This window comes from Carettochelys insculpta, chromosome 8 (assembly GCF_033958435.1).
Source record: "Carettochelys insculpta isolate YL-2023 chromosome 8, ASM3395843v1, whole genome shotgun sequence".
Lineage (NCBI taxonomy): Eukaryota > Metazoa > Chordata > Testudines > Carettochelyidae > Carettochelys > Carettochelys insculpta.
The window spans coordinates 32,648,106-32,667,581 of record NC_134144.1 but is presented as its reverse complement, the minus strand read 5'-3'; the positions used below and the strand labels follow the sequence as shown (position 1 = coordinate 32,667,581).

Genomic DNA, 19,476 nt, shown 5'->3' with positions numbered 1-19,476 from the left:
ATTATTCAAGCTGTATTTCTTTTTCTGTCCAGTATCTTTCAGCCACTGGTCTATAGTATATGGGTTTCCCTAGGACATAACATACAGGTTGCTCATTGCTTGTCTGAGCTCCTGCATAATGAAGAAGTCTGAGAATTCTGTGTACCTCTGCGGGCTTATGAGGGAGAAGGCCTGCCTGCTAGTAGATCCTTCAGGAAAGATAGTTTAAATAAAAAGTAGTTTAGATGAAATTCTAAACTTGCCAGGATTTGGCTGTCTCCTACACCAAATCATCCTAGAAATCTCCTTTTCATCATTGTACCCTATATGATGTCTTCATGGTTGGCTCCCAAAGAATATAAGAACAAATGTATCCACCTATCCATGAAACAAGATGCTCAGGGCTGAGGTAAAGGGTATGGTGCTATGAAAGGAACACTAGTATTTTCCAGACTCTTAGTTCTCTCCTCCCACCCAAAAGAAATCTTGGACAGAATGGGGTCCATAGAGGATTGCGAAAGTGATCAAAGAATTTTGATCTTTTGATTTGTATTTTTACAAAATACAGGTCAGTTAACCTTTTACATAATATGTCTAACAGGTCCACTGTGACCAAAAGAGATGCAACCTTCTAGGGTTCATAAGCCCCCCAAAAGGCCTATTATATAAAAATAAAAGGGCATAACTAATGATTTACTAAGCAGGTAGCCACATCTTTACAAGTGGTAACACTACCATGCATCTAGCATGTGGGTTCTCTTTTGTCAATAGAAAAGATACTATGGACAGCAAAATAAGTTCTGTCATCATAAATAAGTAGAGAGTGTGTGTGTGTGTGTGAGAGAGAGATTACGGCAGACCTTTTCTTAGATTCGGTATACAAAACTAATCATGTACATTTTTAATCATTGAATGAAGTTACATAGCTTATTTCTTGCATGTTGCAGTGCAAACTTGTATTATGTGCATGTGATTAGGAGTAGACTTTTTTAGACAATGGTACGATACAGTAATTATACTGAATGCTTGTCAGTCACATGATGGACATCTTCATGTCACCCTCCTATTTGTGAGGTCCGTTGATGGTTGATCAGCCCCATTCTGGAGTCTGCCTTTTCACAGAAGGGGCAGGTACTGGTAGCTGTTGGAGGGGCCCAGGGCAGTTTTTGCTGTTCTTTTCTTCTTCCTAGTCTCTCCTCTCTTCTTCCCAGCCACTCCTCATCTGAGCTGTGGTGGGACCTTTGGATTACTGCTCTCCACTCAGGGTGGTCCTGGGCAAGGTTCTCCCAAGTGTCGCCACAGATGCTGTACTTCATGTTGTCTTACACTGAATATTAGTACCTTCTTATGCTTAATTAACAATTCCCATTGTGGAATTCCTGTGCTGATCCTGCTACAAGTTGCACCTCTCAAATCTGGTATCCTCTCATCTGGCCACGTCTGTGGTCCAGCTGGCCCACGGATGTCCCAGAACAAGAGAGTACAGGGCTGGGGCCGGTGCAGGAACCCCGCCAAGAGCCCTTCCACCTGCCTCACAACAGGGATGCTGGCAGCTGGAGCCCACCTGCTTGCCTGGTGGCAGCCAGAGGGTGGGGCAGGAGCCCCGGGATATCTGAGGAGCCCGGACTGGGGTTAGAGTGCCAGGAGAGGGAGTCTGGTGGCTGGGGCTGCAGCGGCCCTGGGAGTGCAGGGCTGTCTGTCTGTGGGCAGAAGACCTGGACCTTCCCTCTTCCAGCAAAATCTCTTGTTTGGGACCTGTCAGGTCCCAGCTGTGCTGGACAAGGGATGTGCAACTTGTAGTTTTGTGCTTTTTTTTTTTTTTAAATTTTTATTAAAAGGTAACCTGCAGTTCGTGAAAGTAGATTTGATTTGTGAGTCCTTTGATCTTCCATGTATGTTTGATGAAAATGCAATATAACTGCAAACACGCAAAATGAGTAAATGCATTATCTGTAATATATCTTTCACTACTTGTCCATTAAACTAAAGTAGCATATTATACAGTCCTATTAAAAATGAAGATAATTTGATCTTATGTTGCAGTTCTTGATACAAAATGTCAATTTACTTTCACAGTAAAGAAACTCATATAAAAGGAAAATGGTGTAATTTCAGTAATGATTATCCTGCTACAGGGTAGAGAGTGTCATACATAGAATAAAGCCTCTTTTCCTTCCATGATATGTGCAGCCCTGCTCTTATTAAAGTTAATGAAATATTACATGCACAAATCAAGTGATATACCTTAGTGTTCTTCTCTTCCTCCTCCTCCTCCTCTTCTTTCTTAACAATAGTTTCCCTCCATTTATTTATGATAGAATTTTCCATTACTCAATATTCTTGTTTTTATTTTTTCCTTTCTGCTTACTGTGAAAACAGTGTTTCAAAAACTGAACCTCAATGTATCCTAAAAAGAGTGGGCATAGTTAACAATTACAACCATTAACAGAATATTAATCAGTGGCACCCTCCACGCACGCACACACACACACACACACACACACATTGTTTCAAAGATTAACATTCTTTATTACTAAATAGCCCCCCTTGCAAAATGAAGATTTGTTGTTATTTTTTTCTTGAAAGCAGTGGTTTTCTAATATATCATTTTGTAGACCAGTGTGTCCAAAAGGAAAGTAAGAGATTGTCATAGTCCCTCCCCTCTGAGCCAGGTGCCCCCACCACCCATCAGACACTCCTCCCTGCCAGATTACTCATGGAAGCTGCACTGTGTGAGCTGGGCCGGAATATGGCTGGAGCCTCCCAGGGTCAGAGGAGCTGCCTCCGCCACCACGCGCTTGTTCCACCACGTGGTGAGGCACATGCATGGAGCAGGTGCAGGGATACCCATGTATATGGCTCTCTGAGATGCACTTTGCTACACTGTGTTGCCCCATTTGCAATGGGGTGAAGGGGGCGCATATTGGATGCTGCTGTTGTAGACCAATGTACACGTGCAAAATACTCTCCTGGTCTCCCCATCCCACCATAGACATCTAGTAATAAAAATAAAGATACACTTTTTGTTCCCACCACACACACACTTTCCCCAGAGATAAAACTCACATTTCAATGCCACAAATTTTACAAATTCTGCCTTTTGTATTCAATTGTACCTTAAACAGACATTCTAATTTTGGAATTTGACAAAAGGATTTGTGTTGGTTCTCTGTGGTACCGTTTTACCATGTTTGTGATAGAGAGCAGCAAAATGGAAACTGCTAACACTCAGTTTTAATAACTTACATGATACTGTTTAAAGAACTCTTTATTTTTAACCATAAACTCTCTGGAACGGTCTTCCTCCAAGTTCAAACAGGACCTACCACATTTAGGCCCCACTTTTTGCTGTCTTTGGAGACTACTGCAATACTGAGAGGAAGAGATTGTGTTTTCGAGTTCCTATGTTTTATTTCCTTGTAATAGCCTGTGTATTCTCAAGTCAGTAAGGAATTTTATTTGTGAATCACCATGTGTAATCTATCAGAGGGGTAGCCGTGTTAGTCTGGATCTGTAGAGCAACGAAGGGTCCTGTGGCACCTTATAGACTAACAGAAAAGTTTAGAGCATGAGCTTTCGTGAGTTAACTCACGAAAGCTCATGCTCTAAACTTTTCTGTTAGTCTATAAGGTGCCACAGGACCCTTCGTTGCTCTACATGTGTAATCTAGTAACAGAGAGGTAGATGTGTTAGTCCGTATCCTAACAAAACAAAAATCAGCATGTAACACTTGAACAAAATAATTTATTAGGTGATGAGCTTTTGTGGGGCAGAAATGGGTCTGCCCCGCAAAAGCTCGTCACCTAATAAATTATTTGGTTAGTCTTTAAAGTGCTACGTGACTGCTTTTTGTGTCTCATGGAATCTGTGTAATGACTGAAACACACAAAAGAAGAGAAATTAAAACCTCACTGAATAAGGGAATGGAGAGTATGAATTTTGCGTAAGATGAGTAGGAAATTAACGTCTCTAGTATTCAGTTCTCAGTTTCAGAAGTGAATATTCTGTCATGTCCTCACATACATACTCAACCTCATATTTTATATGTATGCATGGCTTTAAATACTATGTGGATTGGATAACAAGGGCCATATATTTAGGTTTCCTAACATTTTACATGATAAATGATTGTGTGCCCCCCCCCCTTAATATAAAAATGTTCTGAACGGAAGCCTAAACATGTTTATTCTTTAAAATCTCACTGCACAGTGTGTGGCACTATCTTGCAGTAGTGATATTAAAATCCAGCACCAATTGTAGAACATACATTTGGTCTATTATTGCCACAAGAAGGAGGTTATAATTGGTTGCTAGTATTGCATCAAAGAAGGATGTTTATGAAACAGAATTTTAAATTGTCCAGGTTAACTCCTTATTTACACAATTACTTGGTAACTTGTTGCCATGAATCACCCACAATCAATAGTTTCTACAGGCTTATACAATTAATGTGGTAAAATCACCATTTTATTTTTCAAACTAAATGGTAAGCTGAATTTTACTTTGTTGCCCTGCATAAAACCAAGATTGTGTAGTGAAATGAAAATCTGACAATCCATTTTTAAACAGAATAAAAGCTAGAATTTTTCATGATGAGAAATACAGTATCAGCATAATCGATCTAGCAGCATTACATTGGAGCTGAAAATGCACTTAAATCCCTAGCCATGCAACTGCAGCATGTGAGTGAAACATCTTTCATATAGTTCTAAGATGAAATTACCCCGAATGAATAGCATCTTCATTTATCTTCAAAACCTCCTCTGTGCTACCAGTGAATGTACTCTTTCCACATTCTACAACAAGAATTACATTATACCATTATAGCTGTGTTCTGCTGCAGTATAAAATAGATTGTTTTGGAAAATGAACCTGGCTTTGCTATAAATTACGTTCACAGGTACAAAGGAATTTGTTATTTTGTTTAAAATAGTCAGAAATATAATTAAGATCTTAATTTATGTTAAAGTACAAATATAGCCATTACCACAAGTGGATTAGGAATTTAATCTGTCACTCAAAAGAATGATACTGAGCAGTTTTCATTTGTAGCCGTAGACACGCTATTTCAATTACAACGTCTGCAACTGTTTGATATAAAAACTGAATTATTTTGTAGATTTGTTCATGGTTTTTAATTTTAAAACAAGTCCCTTCAATAAAGAGAACAATAGCTCTTCAGTTGTCATCACAAATTCTCCTTTGTCTTGATTAAACAGAACAAGACTGGAAGCACAAATCTCTTCACAGTACCGTTCTGTGCATGCTTTTAAAATACAAGTCACTAAGATATGACTTAAAATAGTTTGGACTTAATTATGAAACTGATAACATGAATCTCCTCTTAAAGAAGCTTGGAACTTGTCATCCGCAATTAGTGCCTCACACAGGACATAGAATATAACTGTCCAATATCTGGAATAAGAGAGCTGGGGTTAGTGATTTGACCTTAAATACTGAAATCTGGCTATTTATATCCTGTTTGTATTTTATACTTAGAGTATTGTGTTTTGTGGGTGTTCTTCTGCTTTGAGATAGAAATTCCTCGTGGATGGTTCACTAAATGCTACTCTGGGGTAGTAGTCACATCATCACTTTGAGAAATAACATTCTTGTTTGAAACTTTTGTACCTATTAGTGTTTCAAATAACATGTAGGGTGACTGACTAAAGGCTAAAGAGAATAATTTTCTATTTTTTTAGTTTACTTTGTACATTTGACAGCATTGAAGAAGATCTGTGTAGGCTTCAGAATTTCTGTCACCAGTAGAAGTTGGCCCAATAAAAGATACTACCTTGCTTACCTTCTGTCTCTTGTGTAGAATTGTATATAGTTATTTTCACTTCCGCAAGCAGCAGCAAAGGTGAAAATTGGAGGCGTCTGTGAGTGTACAGAGAAAAGAGAGGGATGCTGAGTGAACTCTGCCATGGCTTCTTGGGTCTGCACCAAACTCCTTCTGAACACTCGCAATGTGTGCTAGAAGAGTATTCTCTCTATATGGCTATGTCTACACTAGCCCCTTCCTTTCGAAAGGGGCATGGTAATGAGCGAGGTTGGAAGATGCTAGTGAGGTGCTGCTATGAATATGCTGTGCCTCATTAGCATAATGCGACTGCAGCAATTCAAAAGTGCTGCTTTCGAATCACGTGCTTCCCATGTAGATAGGAGTCCCCAGTCTTCAAAAGCCCCTTGTTCCTAAACCCAAATAGGAATAAGGGGCTTTCAGAGATGTAGGAGGTCCTTTCAAAAGGCCCCTATCTACATGGGTTGTGCGGGATTCGAAAGCTGTACTTTTGAATTGTTGCAGCTGCCATTACGCTAGTGAGGCGCTGCATATTCATGGCAGCGTCTCATTGGCATCTTCCGCCCTCGCTCGTTACGATACCCCTTTCGAAAGGAAGGGGCTAGTGTAGATGTGGCTTATATGTAATATTAACCAAAACTCAACACTTGCTGTTTAAAGGGCGCTGTCTCAGAAAATTGGATCTTTCTGAAAATGAAGACCTAAAACATGTTGATGCTTTTATTTAAACAATGTTTTTTAACCTAATAAGACTGATCTGATGTCCCCATTCCAGTTTTGCCAAGTAATATAGACTCATATGTTTTCTTAGTTGAGTTCTTTCACCTAAAATCAAACTGAATTTACAGGTGAAGCCTCTTTTCAGGCTCTCATAGTGAGGTTGAAAACTTTCTTTTCTCATTATTCATATTAAGAGCCATCATGTGCTCTGTAGTTTGACATTATAAGGCAGTATATTGAAGCATCTCAGAATTGACTGACATGGATAACAATGCTGTTTTGACAGGACATTCCACCTTCTTTGATTAAAGTGAAAGAGGTTTATTAGTTTCATAACACGTCATGTTAGACTTGACATAAACCTTTTCTGCTTATCTGCTGTTCGTTCATTCTCTTGCCATTAAAATGTGCTTGTTTTGTGGTGACATTCAAAGTAAAGTAGATGCTTCTATTACTAAATGGAACCAAAAATGCGTAGGAAGTCATCAAACTAAGGTCATGTGCTGGAAGAGGTGGGTTCTTTGCCTGCCCTAAAGTTAATAACCACAGAGGGGACAACATACGTTTACATGAATTATTCCTAAATGTAGAATCTAACTCACAGAAGCTATACTGATCATAGGACTTGCTATAATGAATTGCGCTGCAGGTCCAGGCTCCGTCGTGTTTTTGTTTCTGGCCGTGGCCAATATCGTTGCTTCAGAGAGAGGTGAATGTCTCCTGTGTAACCCCAGTGAGATGTGTGAATAGCGAAGGAATTCTTGGTGCCAATGGCAATCAACTTATTTCCAGGTATGAAAGATTTGACTACTGATGCTGAACTACAAATGCAGGCCATAACATCGAGTCTTTTCAAATACAGTCAGATTGTTTAGGCTTGATATTTTCCTGTGACAATGAATGCCACAGTGACTCTCCGAGGAAGTTTCCTTTACTTTTATAAGCATGGTGGACACTGGTTTTGTTGCTCCCATCCCTTATTTTTGTAAAACAGACTAAAGAAATAAAGGGAAGACTGATCACATTTCACTTAATTATTCTTGATTTATATTTCTGTTGTTCTACCCCAGCTCCTAGGAGCAGATGATGATAAATCAGAAAATGACATTTATCTTTACCAAGGTTCCAAGTAGCAGGAAGGTAGCCGTGTTAGTCTGTAGCTTGGAGAACAGCAAGAAGTCTCGTGGCACCTTATAGACTAATGGATATTTTGGAGCATAAGCTTTTGTGGGCAAAGACCCACTTTGTCAGATGCATGAGTGGGGGGTGGTTTCAGAGGGGTAAAGAATGGGGTCCCAGTAAAAGGGAGGGCCAGAGCTGACAAGGTCTATGCAGCAAGGTGGCAATGGCCCATTATCAATAGTATGTATCAAAAGAGGAGAAAACGAGTCAGGTCAGATGGCGGGGTGTGAGCTAGTGTCAGAGTCTAATGGGGAGATATTAACACCAAGGGCAGAGACTTCCAAATAGGCGTTGTTTGCATTTTGGAGCTGTCCTCCCCCACCCCCCAACGTATTTGAGTAATTTTGGCTGAAGGGGCCAAGTTTTCTTTAGAGGGGAACTTGGAAAGCTATGAACATTTTCCCTGAGTAAAATAGCTGTGAAAACTTTTCATCTGAAGTTATGAGTAGCAAATGTGTTTCAAGGGGTTAACCTGCACAGTGTTTGCTAAGAGTGGACTAGCTCCCTCAAAGAGCTCATGAACAAGACTGCTAAGATTTGACTGCTGTTGGGTTAGTAGAGCTGTGCTGAGGTTATTGGATGTGTGCAAATGCTGCCTTTTTTTCTACACGAGGTTCCAAAAGTCTGAAAGGAACAATAGGTTGTGGTCAGCAACCTGAATCCCTCTTGGCTTGTAAAATCATTTGGGCTCAGGGAGGGGGATGGGGATAAGCTGGATGCAGTCTTGTTAGAAATTAATGCTTCACATTAGAGGTTTTGGCATCTTTTCAACGAGTTATTGTTATGCCCACTCTCCGTGAACTATCTTTTGATATTTGTCATCTTGCCTGTTGTTGTCTATTTTCTGGCCTGTAGAGCGCATTTTTTTTTCTTTTTTAAAGAATGATTTTTGCAAAGCAATGTTTTATGTCACCTAGAATCATCAAATTTCCTTGGCCCTTTGTATTCTGATTTTAGACCTAAATATGGGACAGAGATTGCATAAGTTTGGTTGACTGATCTCTGCTGATGAATATTGAACCAGTAGATCTGTCTGCCTTTGCTACCATTGGCTGTGAAATAGAGCTGAATTGTTTGTGGACCTTTTAGTAGAACTGAGTGGGAATGATTCCAATCTCTTGTCTTTGGAAAGCTGAAGAGCACATTGAGTAATCTTACCTGCCATGAAGGCTCGTTTGTAAAAGAGGAAGCAGACATTCAAGTGACTGCCTTGTCATCCCTCCAGCTCTTCCTTTATGTAAGATTCCATGGTGAGAAAATGAGATGCTTGGGGTGGCAGAGTCATCAGTAATCTATTTTTAAAAATTTTTACTGGTATTGCAATGGATAATTGCCATTTACATAAAAAGCACTAACTGTACTTAAATGTTATTAGCTGTGGTTTTCAGTTGTTTTTTATCTTAATAATTTCCCAACCCCATCAATCACATCAGTGCAGACGTGAGTGTTATAGTGAAATAAATTGTCTAAGGCTATGTCTACACTAAAAACACAATCATGCAGAGTGCTTCAGTGTATACGCTCGTGGCAATAGGGTTTGAGGATGTGGTTCTCTTGTCTAGTTAATCATGATCCCTGAGAGGCAGAAGATAGGTCAACAGATGAATTCTTCCATTGACCTAGCACTTTTACAGTAGTGATTAGTTTGGGAAAACTATGTATTTGAGTTCCATTTAAGCACAGAGTTCAGTTAATTTGAATGCCTTAATTGTGAACTTAAAAAACCCATAAGCAGTTGAAAATATGGAAGAAATTGCTTCTGACTTTCCTGGGTCTTTAACCCTGTGAGGTCTGTCCAACTCTCATGTTCTGATTATCTAACACACACACACACACAATGCAAACTAAACTTAGAAGAAAATTAAACTTCCAGACCCTTTGTGGGAATTTCCTTACTTAAAAAAGACAAAACAAAATGGACTAAGGCCGGCTAGGGAGGAGTTGGTTTGTTTTCCCTCATATTTGAGGTGGTTTGCAGTGGATTGCCAGTTCTTTGGAGCAGGTACAGGTTGCACTTCACTTACCCAGCATGCTCGAGACCTAACGGGTCCTGAACAAGAGAATTTGCCAGACAAGGGAAGGTGCAGAGCTGTGCTCAGGGACTTCTGGAGTACCAGCCTCCTTCCCCTGGGGCTCTGGCCCCATCCCAGGTTCCCAGCGGCTGCCACAGGGCTCCAGACAGTCCCTGCCAGCCCCTCCCACCACAGGGCAGGTGGCGGCTCCAACTCCTGCCCCGTGGCAGCCTTCCAGCACCCACTGATGCATGGGGCAGGTGGGGGCTCCAGGTCCTCACCCCTGCTGCCAGGAAGCTCCGGTTCCCTGGCCCTCAGCAGCCTCCTGACCCATAGCCTCAGAGCAGATGGGCTGGGGCTCCTGCACCTGCTGGCTGCTCTCTCACCTGACAACATCTGTGCTCATGCCAGACCATGGATGTTGCCAGATGACAGAGTACCAGATCTGAGAGGTGCATCCTGTCCTGTCTCTCTTGGTCCAGCATCTAGTACAGTAGACTTCTGGTCTGTGACTAGACCTCTTAGGCACTACGGTAATGCACATGAAAACACAAGAACTTAATGTGGTGAATCCTTAGAAGGCCTTGTGGGTGTGGGGGAGGGAGAAGTAACGTCACTTGGTCTGTTGGCCTCCAGATTTCCCATGTGCTTCCTCATGAAGTCTCGTTAGTTAGCCCTGTTCTGCCAGAGGCATGTCGGAACCGTTGCACATCTCTAGCACAGGCAAAGCAAGCAGCAATTCACAGTGAGTGACCTCATTCCAGTTTCAAGCAGGGGAAAACTCTACCTGTGTATATTTTGACTTTCTTTGCCTGCGTTTGTATTAGAGAAGCAACTCCGATGGTTCCACTCAACGCCAATGCCAAGCATCAGCATAGACAGCTAGTGAAAATATTATTTGGACATTCTGCACCCTTCCCTTACTGATCCTGAAGGTGACTCCAGTCTAGGGTTGCCAACTGTCTGGGTGGAAGGCTGGACCAGATGCCCTTTGTGGCAGTGGTGTGTGATCTGGGAGAGTTGGCAACCCTATTCCAGTCGCAGAGGGCTAGACCTGACTCACCACCTTTTTCGTTTGTTGGCTCTCACTGGTGATTCAGGGGAGCTTGCAGTGGCGTTGCTTGACAAGCACGTCCTCATGCACGTGGGGCTGTTCTCTTGTGAAGCCTCATTTCCTTCCTGGCTCTGGTGCCACTAAGCATGGGGGTTTGGGATCTCTCCCCTCCCTCAGGACTCTTCTTTGCTTCCTTCTTCTGGGCTCTGGCACAGACTGACCAATTTGGGAGGAACTGGAGCCTCCCCTAGGCCTAGCCACCCACTGCGTATGATTGAAGACAAAGCTTTAGGCTTGTTGGGATCTGATGATGCTGCACACACTTGTAGAGGATTGGAGAACCTTCTAGTGAGCTTAGGACAGGAGGAAACCATATGGATTCTAAGGCTCATGGGGTGGGGCATTGCAGGAGGGAGGATGGATGAATCCAGTTAGCCATATCTAAAATGATTCTCAAGTCAATTTCACCAGCTAAGATCTGGCAAAATAAGACTTAAAAGAACTTTTCAACTCTGATGGCCATTGCTGCTTAAGTGATCAGCTCTAATTTTGAGGAAAAATTGTTTCCATTGAAAAGCCTCCCTTACATTTGTCAGCTCTGTCTCTCAGGAGAGTACTATGGGTTGATCTTCCCTACCAGCTTATGTTGGTAAAACTACACTGCTCCTCCCTGAAAAGGTCAGTGATAGTGCTTTGGCCTAAGGTTCTACCCTTGCTTGCACTACCTTTTTAAAAGTTTTACGATGCCTTGCTGCACTAATTCCAGGACAATTCAGGCACACTTTCGTTAGAACCAGCACGGAGAACAGCACATGGCAGCTATAAAAAGTCACCTCCAGCTAGATGTAGAATCCTGAAGTTAATTTAGTGCCTGTATTGCAAAGGGAATTACTTTGGCAAGCCTGGACAAAATTAAACTCCAGCTCCTTTTCCAAGAAGGAAATAAAAAGCTAGGGGGAGAGAGAGCATGCCGTAATAAATTAATTTAAGAATGTTTTGCTCCTGAAATACAACCTTTTTCAAAACTGTCATTTGAGATGTACACTGTTAGCACTAGACTGCTTTATTACTGATTGAATGCTGTTTACATTCCTGCATGCTCACTGATAATATGTGGAAAGCCGTGCAGAATTAGTAACATAATTGTGTATATTTCCCATGTATGTTGCATGTAAAATTCTGGAAGGACTCTACTTTGCTTGCGCATAAAATTTAAAACCAAATTTGTGGGTTTTTTAAAAATTATTTCATAAGAGAACTAGGATGTATGGGGACCAAAACCGTCTCAAGGTTCAGGCGTGTTTGTATTTGCACTTACGTTAAAGGCCCTTCTCTAGTGGACCTTGCACGGAGAAAGAACAGGCCGATTGTATGAAAAGGTATTTAAAAATACATATAGTTCCAGAATAACAAAGTTAAGATCAATACCCTAAACTACATCATAATGTATATTCGGTATTAGGAGGCTTATGCTGAAGCTTTCTATTGGCTTTTGAATACGTTTTGGATTTTTTAAATCAGATTTCCTAGCCGTTGGTTCCGCTGCCTGGTTGAACACAGGAATTAAGGCAGGATGGAGCAGAACCAGGATGCTTAATCAAACAGGACAGGGAAGACGACAGTCCTGGTGCTTTTTTGGGGGGGGGATGGTGTTGAACGGAGCAGAGGGAAGCAGGCAAGGGGCAGGCAGCTGAGTGGCTGTTTTTGAGGTTTGGGTTGTTTGCAATGAGGAGCCAGTGGATGAAAATATCTTTCTCTCTGAAGCAGGACTGTTTTAACATAGGAGCTTGAATCCCTAGAAGCAGCAGCAGCCTGATACCTCTGCATGACAGAAGGGAGCCAGATGAGTTTAAGAATGTTGATTCAGGCTCTTGGCACAGAGGCCAGGGAAGAAACTTGTTCTTGGCAACTGTCCCAGCTCCTGGCTGTCCGCATGCTGGAGACTAAAAAGCTCTTCTCCCTGCTTCCTACTCGCTGCGTGGCTGGAGAAGCAGAGGCTCCGCAGTTGGTGAGGGGACCTCCTTTCTTTTGCATCTCAGTGTGTTGCTAGTTATCGTCCTTAACTTTGTTCTTTTCCTTCCCTCCTCCTACCACAGATCTGTGGTTTAGCTTTGTTCTCCCTTCCCAGATGAAACCCTTGGAGATTACATAAAATGGAGAGAAGAAAATGCCATTAGTGCAGATGATGATTTAGCATAGCCTCTTCCAGTTGAGGCTGATCTGAGACATATTCTCTTAAGGTCATCTGGCTAAAACCTTTCCAAAGACGTGAAAACCAATTTTCCTCAGCGCCGACTTATATCAGGAGACGGAAAGTGTGTTGGAAGTGTGTTCTGAAATTAATCCTAATTTTAGTATTTTTACTGAAGTGAAATGTTAATAAAGTTTGGGCCAAAAATACAAAGCCGTGCGCTAAATTTGCCCTCTTATACTTGAGTATTGAAGAATATTTTGTACATCAAATCACAAACTGATGGTGCGCTTGTGGCTAGCAGGAAACAGGGAAAGTGTCTTTAAGATTGCTGTTTTTCTTGATTTATATGGCAATCTTATCTTTAGTTAGTTTATTTTTATACGTTAGTTTTTCTTTTTATACAAGTAAAATTTCATTCAGTAGAGCCGAGACAACTGCAAAAAATGTACCTGCCTCTCAGATGGTGATTGTTTCCCAAATAAAGGTAGAAAAGGACCATTTTTCTTTCCTGGGGGGTTGTGTACTTTAAACCAGATATCACCTTGGTCAATAAACTAAGCTGTTCTGCAGGGACTCCATGATTGTGAATACCAACCTCTAGGCAGCCTGTTAAGAGCCGGGCACAAACCCCAAATTGGTTGTGAGTTCTATACTTAGAACTATTCAGATTCTAGAGCAGCCTTAATCTGGAGTCATAGATATCCCTCTAGGTTACTCCAGTCTGTGTTGCCCCCCAGATGAGACTTCCTTTGTGATAATGGTGCTTTTACATCAAAGATCACAGTAATATTTCAGATTACTTCTGGTCTCAAAGGCCCAATCACTTATTCTAGATCGGTAACAGAGAGGAAGCCGTGCTAGTCTATACACTATCAAAACAAAGCAGTCAAGTAGCACTTTAAAGACTAGCAAAATGGTTTATTAGGTGAGCTTTTGTGGGACAGACCCACTTCTTCAGACGAAGTGGGTCTGTCCCACGAAAGCTCACCTAATAAACCATTTTGCTAGTCTTTAAAGTGCTACTTGACTGCTTTTTGTTTTTATTCTAGATCAGTTACACTTTAGGTCTCACACCAAAGGCAATATTTGTAGCCAATCCTGTAACAAATTATTGGCAGATTTATTAGTACAGAAAGGAAATGAGTTATTTACAAGATTAAAGCCTGTAAACAGTGTACACAAATGAATTAAAATTGTAAGTTTCAAAAGGTAATAAAAACTTCTGTAATAAGTAAGCCCTATGTGTCCTTTAGGGCTAACCCAAGATAAGCAGCTGGCGTTCCTTGCTTATGCTTAGAAAAACCTGGATCCTAGAATCCAAGCAACATAGAGGTACAGTCCTTTGGTTTTTGTTCTCTTCTCCCCATGTGTGCTGAGCTACAAACTGAGCAGATGAGAGGAATTTACTGTGTGACTCATCTTCTTACAGTTGCTGGGGGAGGGTTGCAGAGCATCAAAATCTTCTGTTTTTTAGTGTTCAGCAATACTCTGTATGGTGGTGTCAGGACTTTCCTGTTGGCCAGGACATAACATCTTCTGTTGGAGACCAACGCTTTAATTTTTTTGTCTGTCTGTCTGTCTGTGTCTCTCTCTCTCTCTTACGCATTTACAGAGGTTTACAATACAAATTCTTAAATATTACCTTACCTGTAATAAGTGTAGGATACATATAGCTGAGATTCATGCATGTAGCAGCTGACAAGCATTCAGTAAAAGGTAAGTACTAAACACATACTTAGATAAATCGAACACCTATTTTCATAATGCTAAGACACAGATGAGCTAGTCTGATTGTAACAATGGATTTGTCAGTGTTTAGCAGAGACATGGATGCTGGCATGAGCTGAAACCTGGTCTGTCAGTCTCGCACAACATAACAGATAGACCTAATGGCCTGCTATGTTCATGAAGCTGTCATGCATGCATGTTAAATCCATATACCACACTTAAAATCCCAGTGAAACTTTTATTCATGTGCAGTAGATTCTCTGGAAAACTAATGCAATTGTGCCTGCCTATTATTCAGAGAGTATCAATGGGCTGCAGTCTAGATTAACAGATTCCAGATTTGGCATTTGAAATTTTGGCCTTTTTTCTGGCAGAGGTGAATGCCAAATATGCCAGATTTAACATTAAAACAAAAAAGCAGTAAAGTAGCACTTTAAAGACTAACAAAATAATTTATTAGGTGAGCTTTCGTGGGACAGACCCACTTCTTCAGACCATAGCCATACCAGAACATACTCAATATTTAAGGCACAGAGAATCAAAAATAGTAATCGAGGTTGACAAATCAGAAAAAAATTATCAAGGTGAGCAAATCAGAGAGCAGAGGGGCAGGGGAGGGAAGTCAAGAATTAGATTAATACTATGGTCTGAAGAAGTAGGCTTTCCCCATGAAAGGTCACCTAATAAATTATTTTGTTAGTCTTTAAAGTACTACTTTACTGCTTTTTTGCTTTGATAGTGTATAGACTAGCACAGCTTTCTCTCTGTTACAGATTTAACATAGTTTAACATTTAACATTCCTCACCAGTAAGCTTGAGGGCTTATTTATACTTGCCATGCTCTGAATGTCAGAAGTGTGAGTTATCTCGTGGAAGTATCAGGGTGGTAGCCTTGTTAATCTGTATCTGCAAAAACCATGAGAAGTCCAGTGGCACCTTAGACTAAGAGATTTATCGGAGCGTGAGCTTTGGTGGGCAAGGACCCACTTCACCACGACATGCATCTGTTTTTTAGCTTGTGGAAGTTTTGTTCTTAGAAAGAAGCACTCTAAGGCTATGGCTACACTGTAGCCATAACTCAAAATAACTCACAATTTGTGCAATGCAAATTACGTAATTTATTTCAAGTTAACTTATTTTGAACTTGGTGCCCTCCACATGGTACCAAGGTTCAAAATAAGTGGCTATTTCGAAGTTTCCGCTACCCCTTGTACAACAAGGGGTTCTGGAACTGGAATACGATGTGCTATTTTGGGTGTGGGGTTTAGCCGTGGAGCTGTTTCAGGAAACACTTGTATCCTGAAACAGCAACTATAGTGTAGCTGTAGCCTAAATGTTTTATGATGATGATTGCTGCTGCAAAAATTAGTATCGTGTAGAAATGGACTTTGTTCAGTATTATAGACAGGGAGATACAAAATAATTATGTTGGTCAACTAAACCCCTAATTCATTTAAACGGTACATGTGATTAAACCAGTGATGGGCAATCTAGGCTAATGAGCGAGCGGCATTGGCACTCCTCCTTCATCGCTGTAGGCTGCAAGATTGTCATAACCACAGTGGTCTCCCAGGATAAAGTACTTTTGCTCACGGCGCTTGAGTACCGAGAATTTGTGGGGTGTGCCGATTGAACCATAGCAGCACTTCAATTGGATGCAGATGGAGCACACGGCTCGCAGTGGGCAAGGAGCACACACCTCACTTTACCTGCATGTCACTTTAGTAAAACCAATGGGGGAAAACCCAACGTGCACAGAAACCAGCAGAATCTAGCAAACCTGCGTGTGGCAACAGTAAACCAAATGTTTCATGAGCCACACATAAAAACCCAATCTGACTTGCAGGCTGCAGGTTGCTTTCCCCTGTAATAAACACTGTCTTTTAATCTAGCAACATTGCCAAGCAAAAGCCATAAAAATGTTGACTAGTGGAAATATGGCAGTGGAAGGACTTGGAGAGAGCGAGAGAGAGAGAGAGAGAGAGTGTGTGTGTGTGTGTGTGTGTGTGTGTGTTGGAGATGTAGCATATGCTGCCGCTTGTTCTGTAAACCTATGTCTAGACTGCAGGCTTCTGCTGAGTGAGTTCTTTGTCAGAGCGTGCATCCAGACTGTAGATCTCTCGGAAGAGATCTGGCATTCGGGAGCATTCTGTCAGCATCCCTGTATGTGTCATTCCATGAGGAAGAGGGGATGTCTCAACAGAGGGGGTTTTTCCAACATTTTGTGCCAAGTGGATGGGCCAATATTGGAAAAGCCTCTCCCGACAAGTGTGTGCAAAAGACATGCAAATACGTTGTGCAATTTGCATATCTTTTGCTGACCGTTCTTGGCAAGCTAGACACAGCCTTAGGTATCTTGGTTAGTCATTATTTATAATAGGTGCATGCCCTGATGATCAAAGTTGACAAAATGTCTCTTGTGCTGATTATTAGTGATTTATGAACAACAGTAACTTGGATTCTCAAATGCTACCATCAAATGGGAAAAAGAGAGACAACTTTGTTAAAGAGAAGAATTCTTACAATGATTTTGGCAGTATTCTTATACACCATTGTCCAATGAAGTTTTTTTCACTTTTTCTTTCCTTTTTCTCTTTTCCTTAAAGCAGAATATGGATTCCAATACTTTATAAACATTTTGCTAAGTGCTAATTTAACATACTTAAAACAAACCCATGTTTTTGCCCACAGCTAATAATGTTTTCCCTTTTTCTGTGTTCCTCTTTGTTTTCAGGCATTTTTGCAAATGTGCAATCTGCCAGTCCAGGTGGTTTGTAGGGCAAATGCAGAATATATGTCCCCATCTGGTAAGTGTGGTGTTCATTTAAATTACTTTGTTAGTACCTATGTTTTGATACCATGGCAACAGCACCTCATCTTGCAGATAACAGCCAGTCACTGGTAGCGTATGTGGGCTGCCTCTTTATTTTTTTTCCTTATTCTGCTGTGGTTTTTCTTTATGGAGGGTAAGAGCAATCCAGTGCAGATATTTAAAATGTGCTGTATTGCCCATTTTAAATGCAGTGGGCATTCATGCTTCTGGGTGCTCAAAAGCCTGATGGTAATAACTCTTTCAGAAAATATCTAGGGACTTTTGATCTTCTCCAGCCAAGAGATTGCCCTACCTCAGAAGTTTCTCTGCTGATCTCCGGGGAGATACCCCTGGGAACGCCCTTTTGTCTGATGAAAGGTGTTCCATTTTCCATTGTTTTAAGAGTTGGAAGAAATGTTGTTTGTTACCTTAGTTGGAAGGAGATTATCAGCATGTTAATAATTGCAGACAGACATGGATAAACTGTCAGTCCCCAGAATAGGGTGGTACTTGAGTCCTCTTCTGAGTCAAAAGATGGTTTGCAGAAAATGCAGATTCAGGGTTTGTCATGTATGGTGTCCCAAATTCTGTTGTGTTTCAAATTGTGTTTCTATACACACTCATCTAAAAATTGCTAGAAAAGGATCACTGAATTCAAAACACAGTTCTGACATCTTAAAATTTCTCATTGCAAATGGATCCATTTGCTTGAGTTAATTTAAGCTACTGTTACAATTTTCAATTCAAGTATGCAGCAGTAAAAATGTCTGCCTACCTGGATTTTTGTTTTTGCATGCTGTACATGAGCTCTGCTCCTACTCCTTCGTGTTAAAGGGGAAAATCAGCTGGAATCCTGTCTTTATTTAATGCTTAAAATCCTGGTTTTGCGACAAGAACTGTACAGTGCAAGGAATCATTGATTAAGTCAGTGTTTCAAAATAAACCCAATGGGTTGGAATGCTGACTCCTTGCAGAAATAAGCAAGTATCTTACATGCATGAGAGCAGGAGTTTTAGTATTTTTGTTGTTCAGTCGCCCACCCCCCGCCCCCACCCCCACCCACAGACACAGTGATGTACCGATACACCATTACTTGCATCTCAAGCTTTTTTCTTATACCGCAGACTAAAGGAGCATGACTGACCTGAGCTGATGACAATTGCCCTGTACTGATCAAATACAGGATATTCTGTTTTCCTGCTCTATTTAAATGAAACCAGTTAGAAGTATAAATGTGATGGTTAATTCATCCTCCTAAAAGCGTCTGTTGTTTTGACTCTTTGTTCTACTTCAGCATCGTTTCAATAACATTATAGTTAATTCCAACTGAATCAGGCTATTCAGGAAAGGCTGTTACTCCTGAAAAAATTCTCAGAACTGATCTCGGTGGTTCTCAGATGTGCATTGGAACGTTTGTGCAGAAAACCTTGTAATGATTCTTTCATAACTACAAGATCCTTTTTTGAGGGAGTTGAATGAGAATGTAGGAATACTACAAGCTTGTCTTTATGTGCCAGCAAAGTAAACCGTTGAGTTTTGCAGTTCAGAAAACATTGCATGTCTTTTTATAGTACTGCTGCATATGGGTGCAGGAGGCTTTAGTTGGTGCAGTGCACCTCGTCTATTACTCTTAGGCCGAGTTTGAATCGGGGAGGAGTGAACCATTTGATTAAAAACCATGGCTGAACCTGCTGTTATTGTGAACTCTGTTTGTACCAGGTCTAGCAGTAAGCTCGGTCTTTGGGATCGAGTTGGATGTTTTTAAGCTTTCCATTGGTATCTTTCAAATGATATTACATTCAAAAGCCCTGTAAATAATGTTTGATTTTTGGTTTGTTCTTTTAAAATATTCTGTGAAAACACACTTTGCTGTCCTTGTTTTCCTTGTCCTGTTGTGCTCCATGGGGGCCTATTGTGTCTTGTGACTTGTTTTATTTATGGGCAAATTCCTTTTTCATCTTACATCAAATTCAGCAAACTGCATTTACTAAT

The 19,476-nt window shown here is 41.0% G+C and overlaps 1 protein-coding gene across 3 annotated transcripts in view; it reads left to right on the top strand.

Annotated features, from left to right (window-relative positions):
- MTX2 (metaxin 2) overlaps positions 1–19,476 on the top strand; it is a 58,058-nt gene that overhangs the window by 28,038 nt on the left and 10,544 nt on the right. Inside the window, exons 1-3 of one of the 3 annotated variants that reach the window (XM_075000952.1) lie at positions 12,589–12,758; positions 14,198–14,276; positions 17,407–17,479. In XM_075000952.1, coding sequence (XP_074857053.1) covers positions 17,419–17,479 — 61 coding nt within the window. In that variant the 5' untranslated portion in view covers positions 12,589–12,758; positions 14,198–14,276; positions 17,407–17,418. Of the gene's footprint in view, positions 1–12,588; positions 12,759–14,197; positions 14,277–17,406; positions 17,480–19,476 lie in introns of those variants that run through there. The other 2 variants (XM_075000951.1, XM_075000950.1) reach the window with 2 other exon arrangements.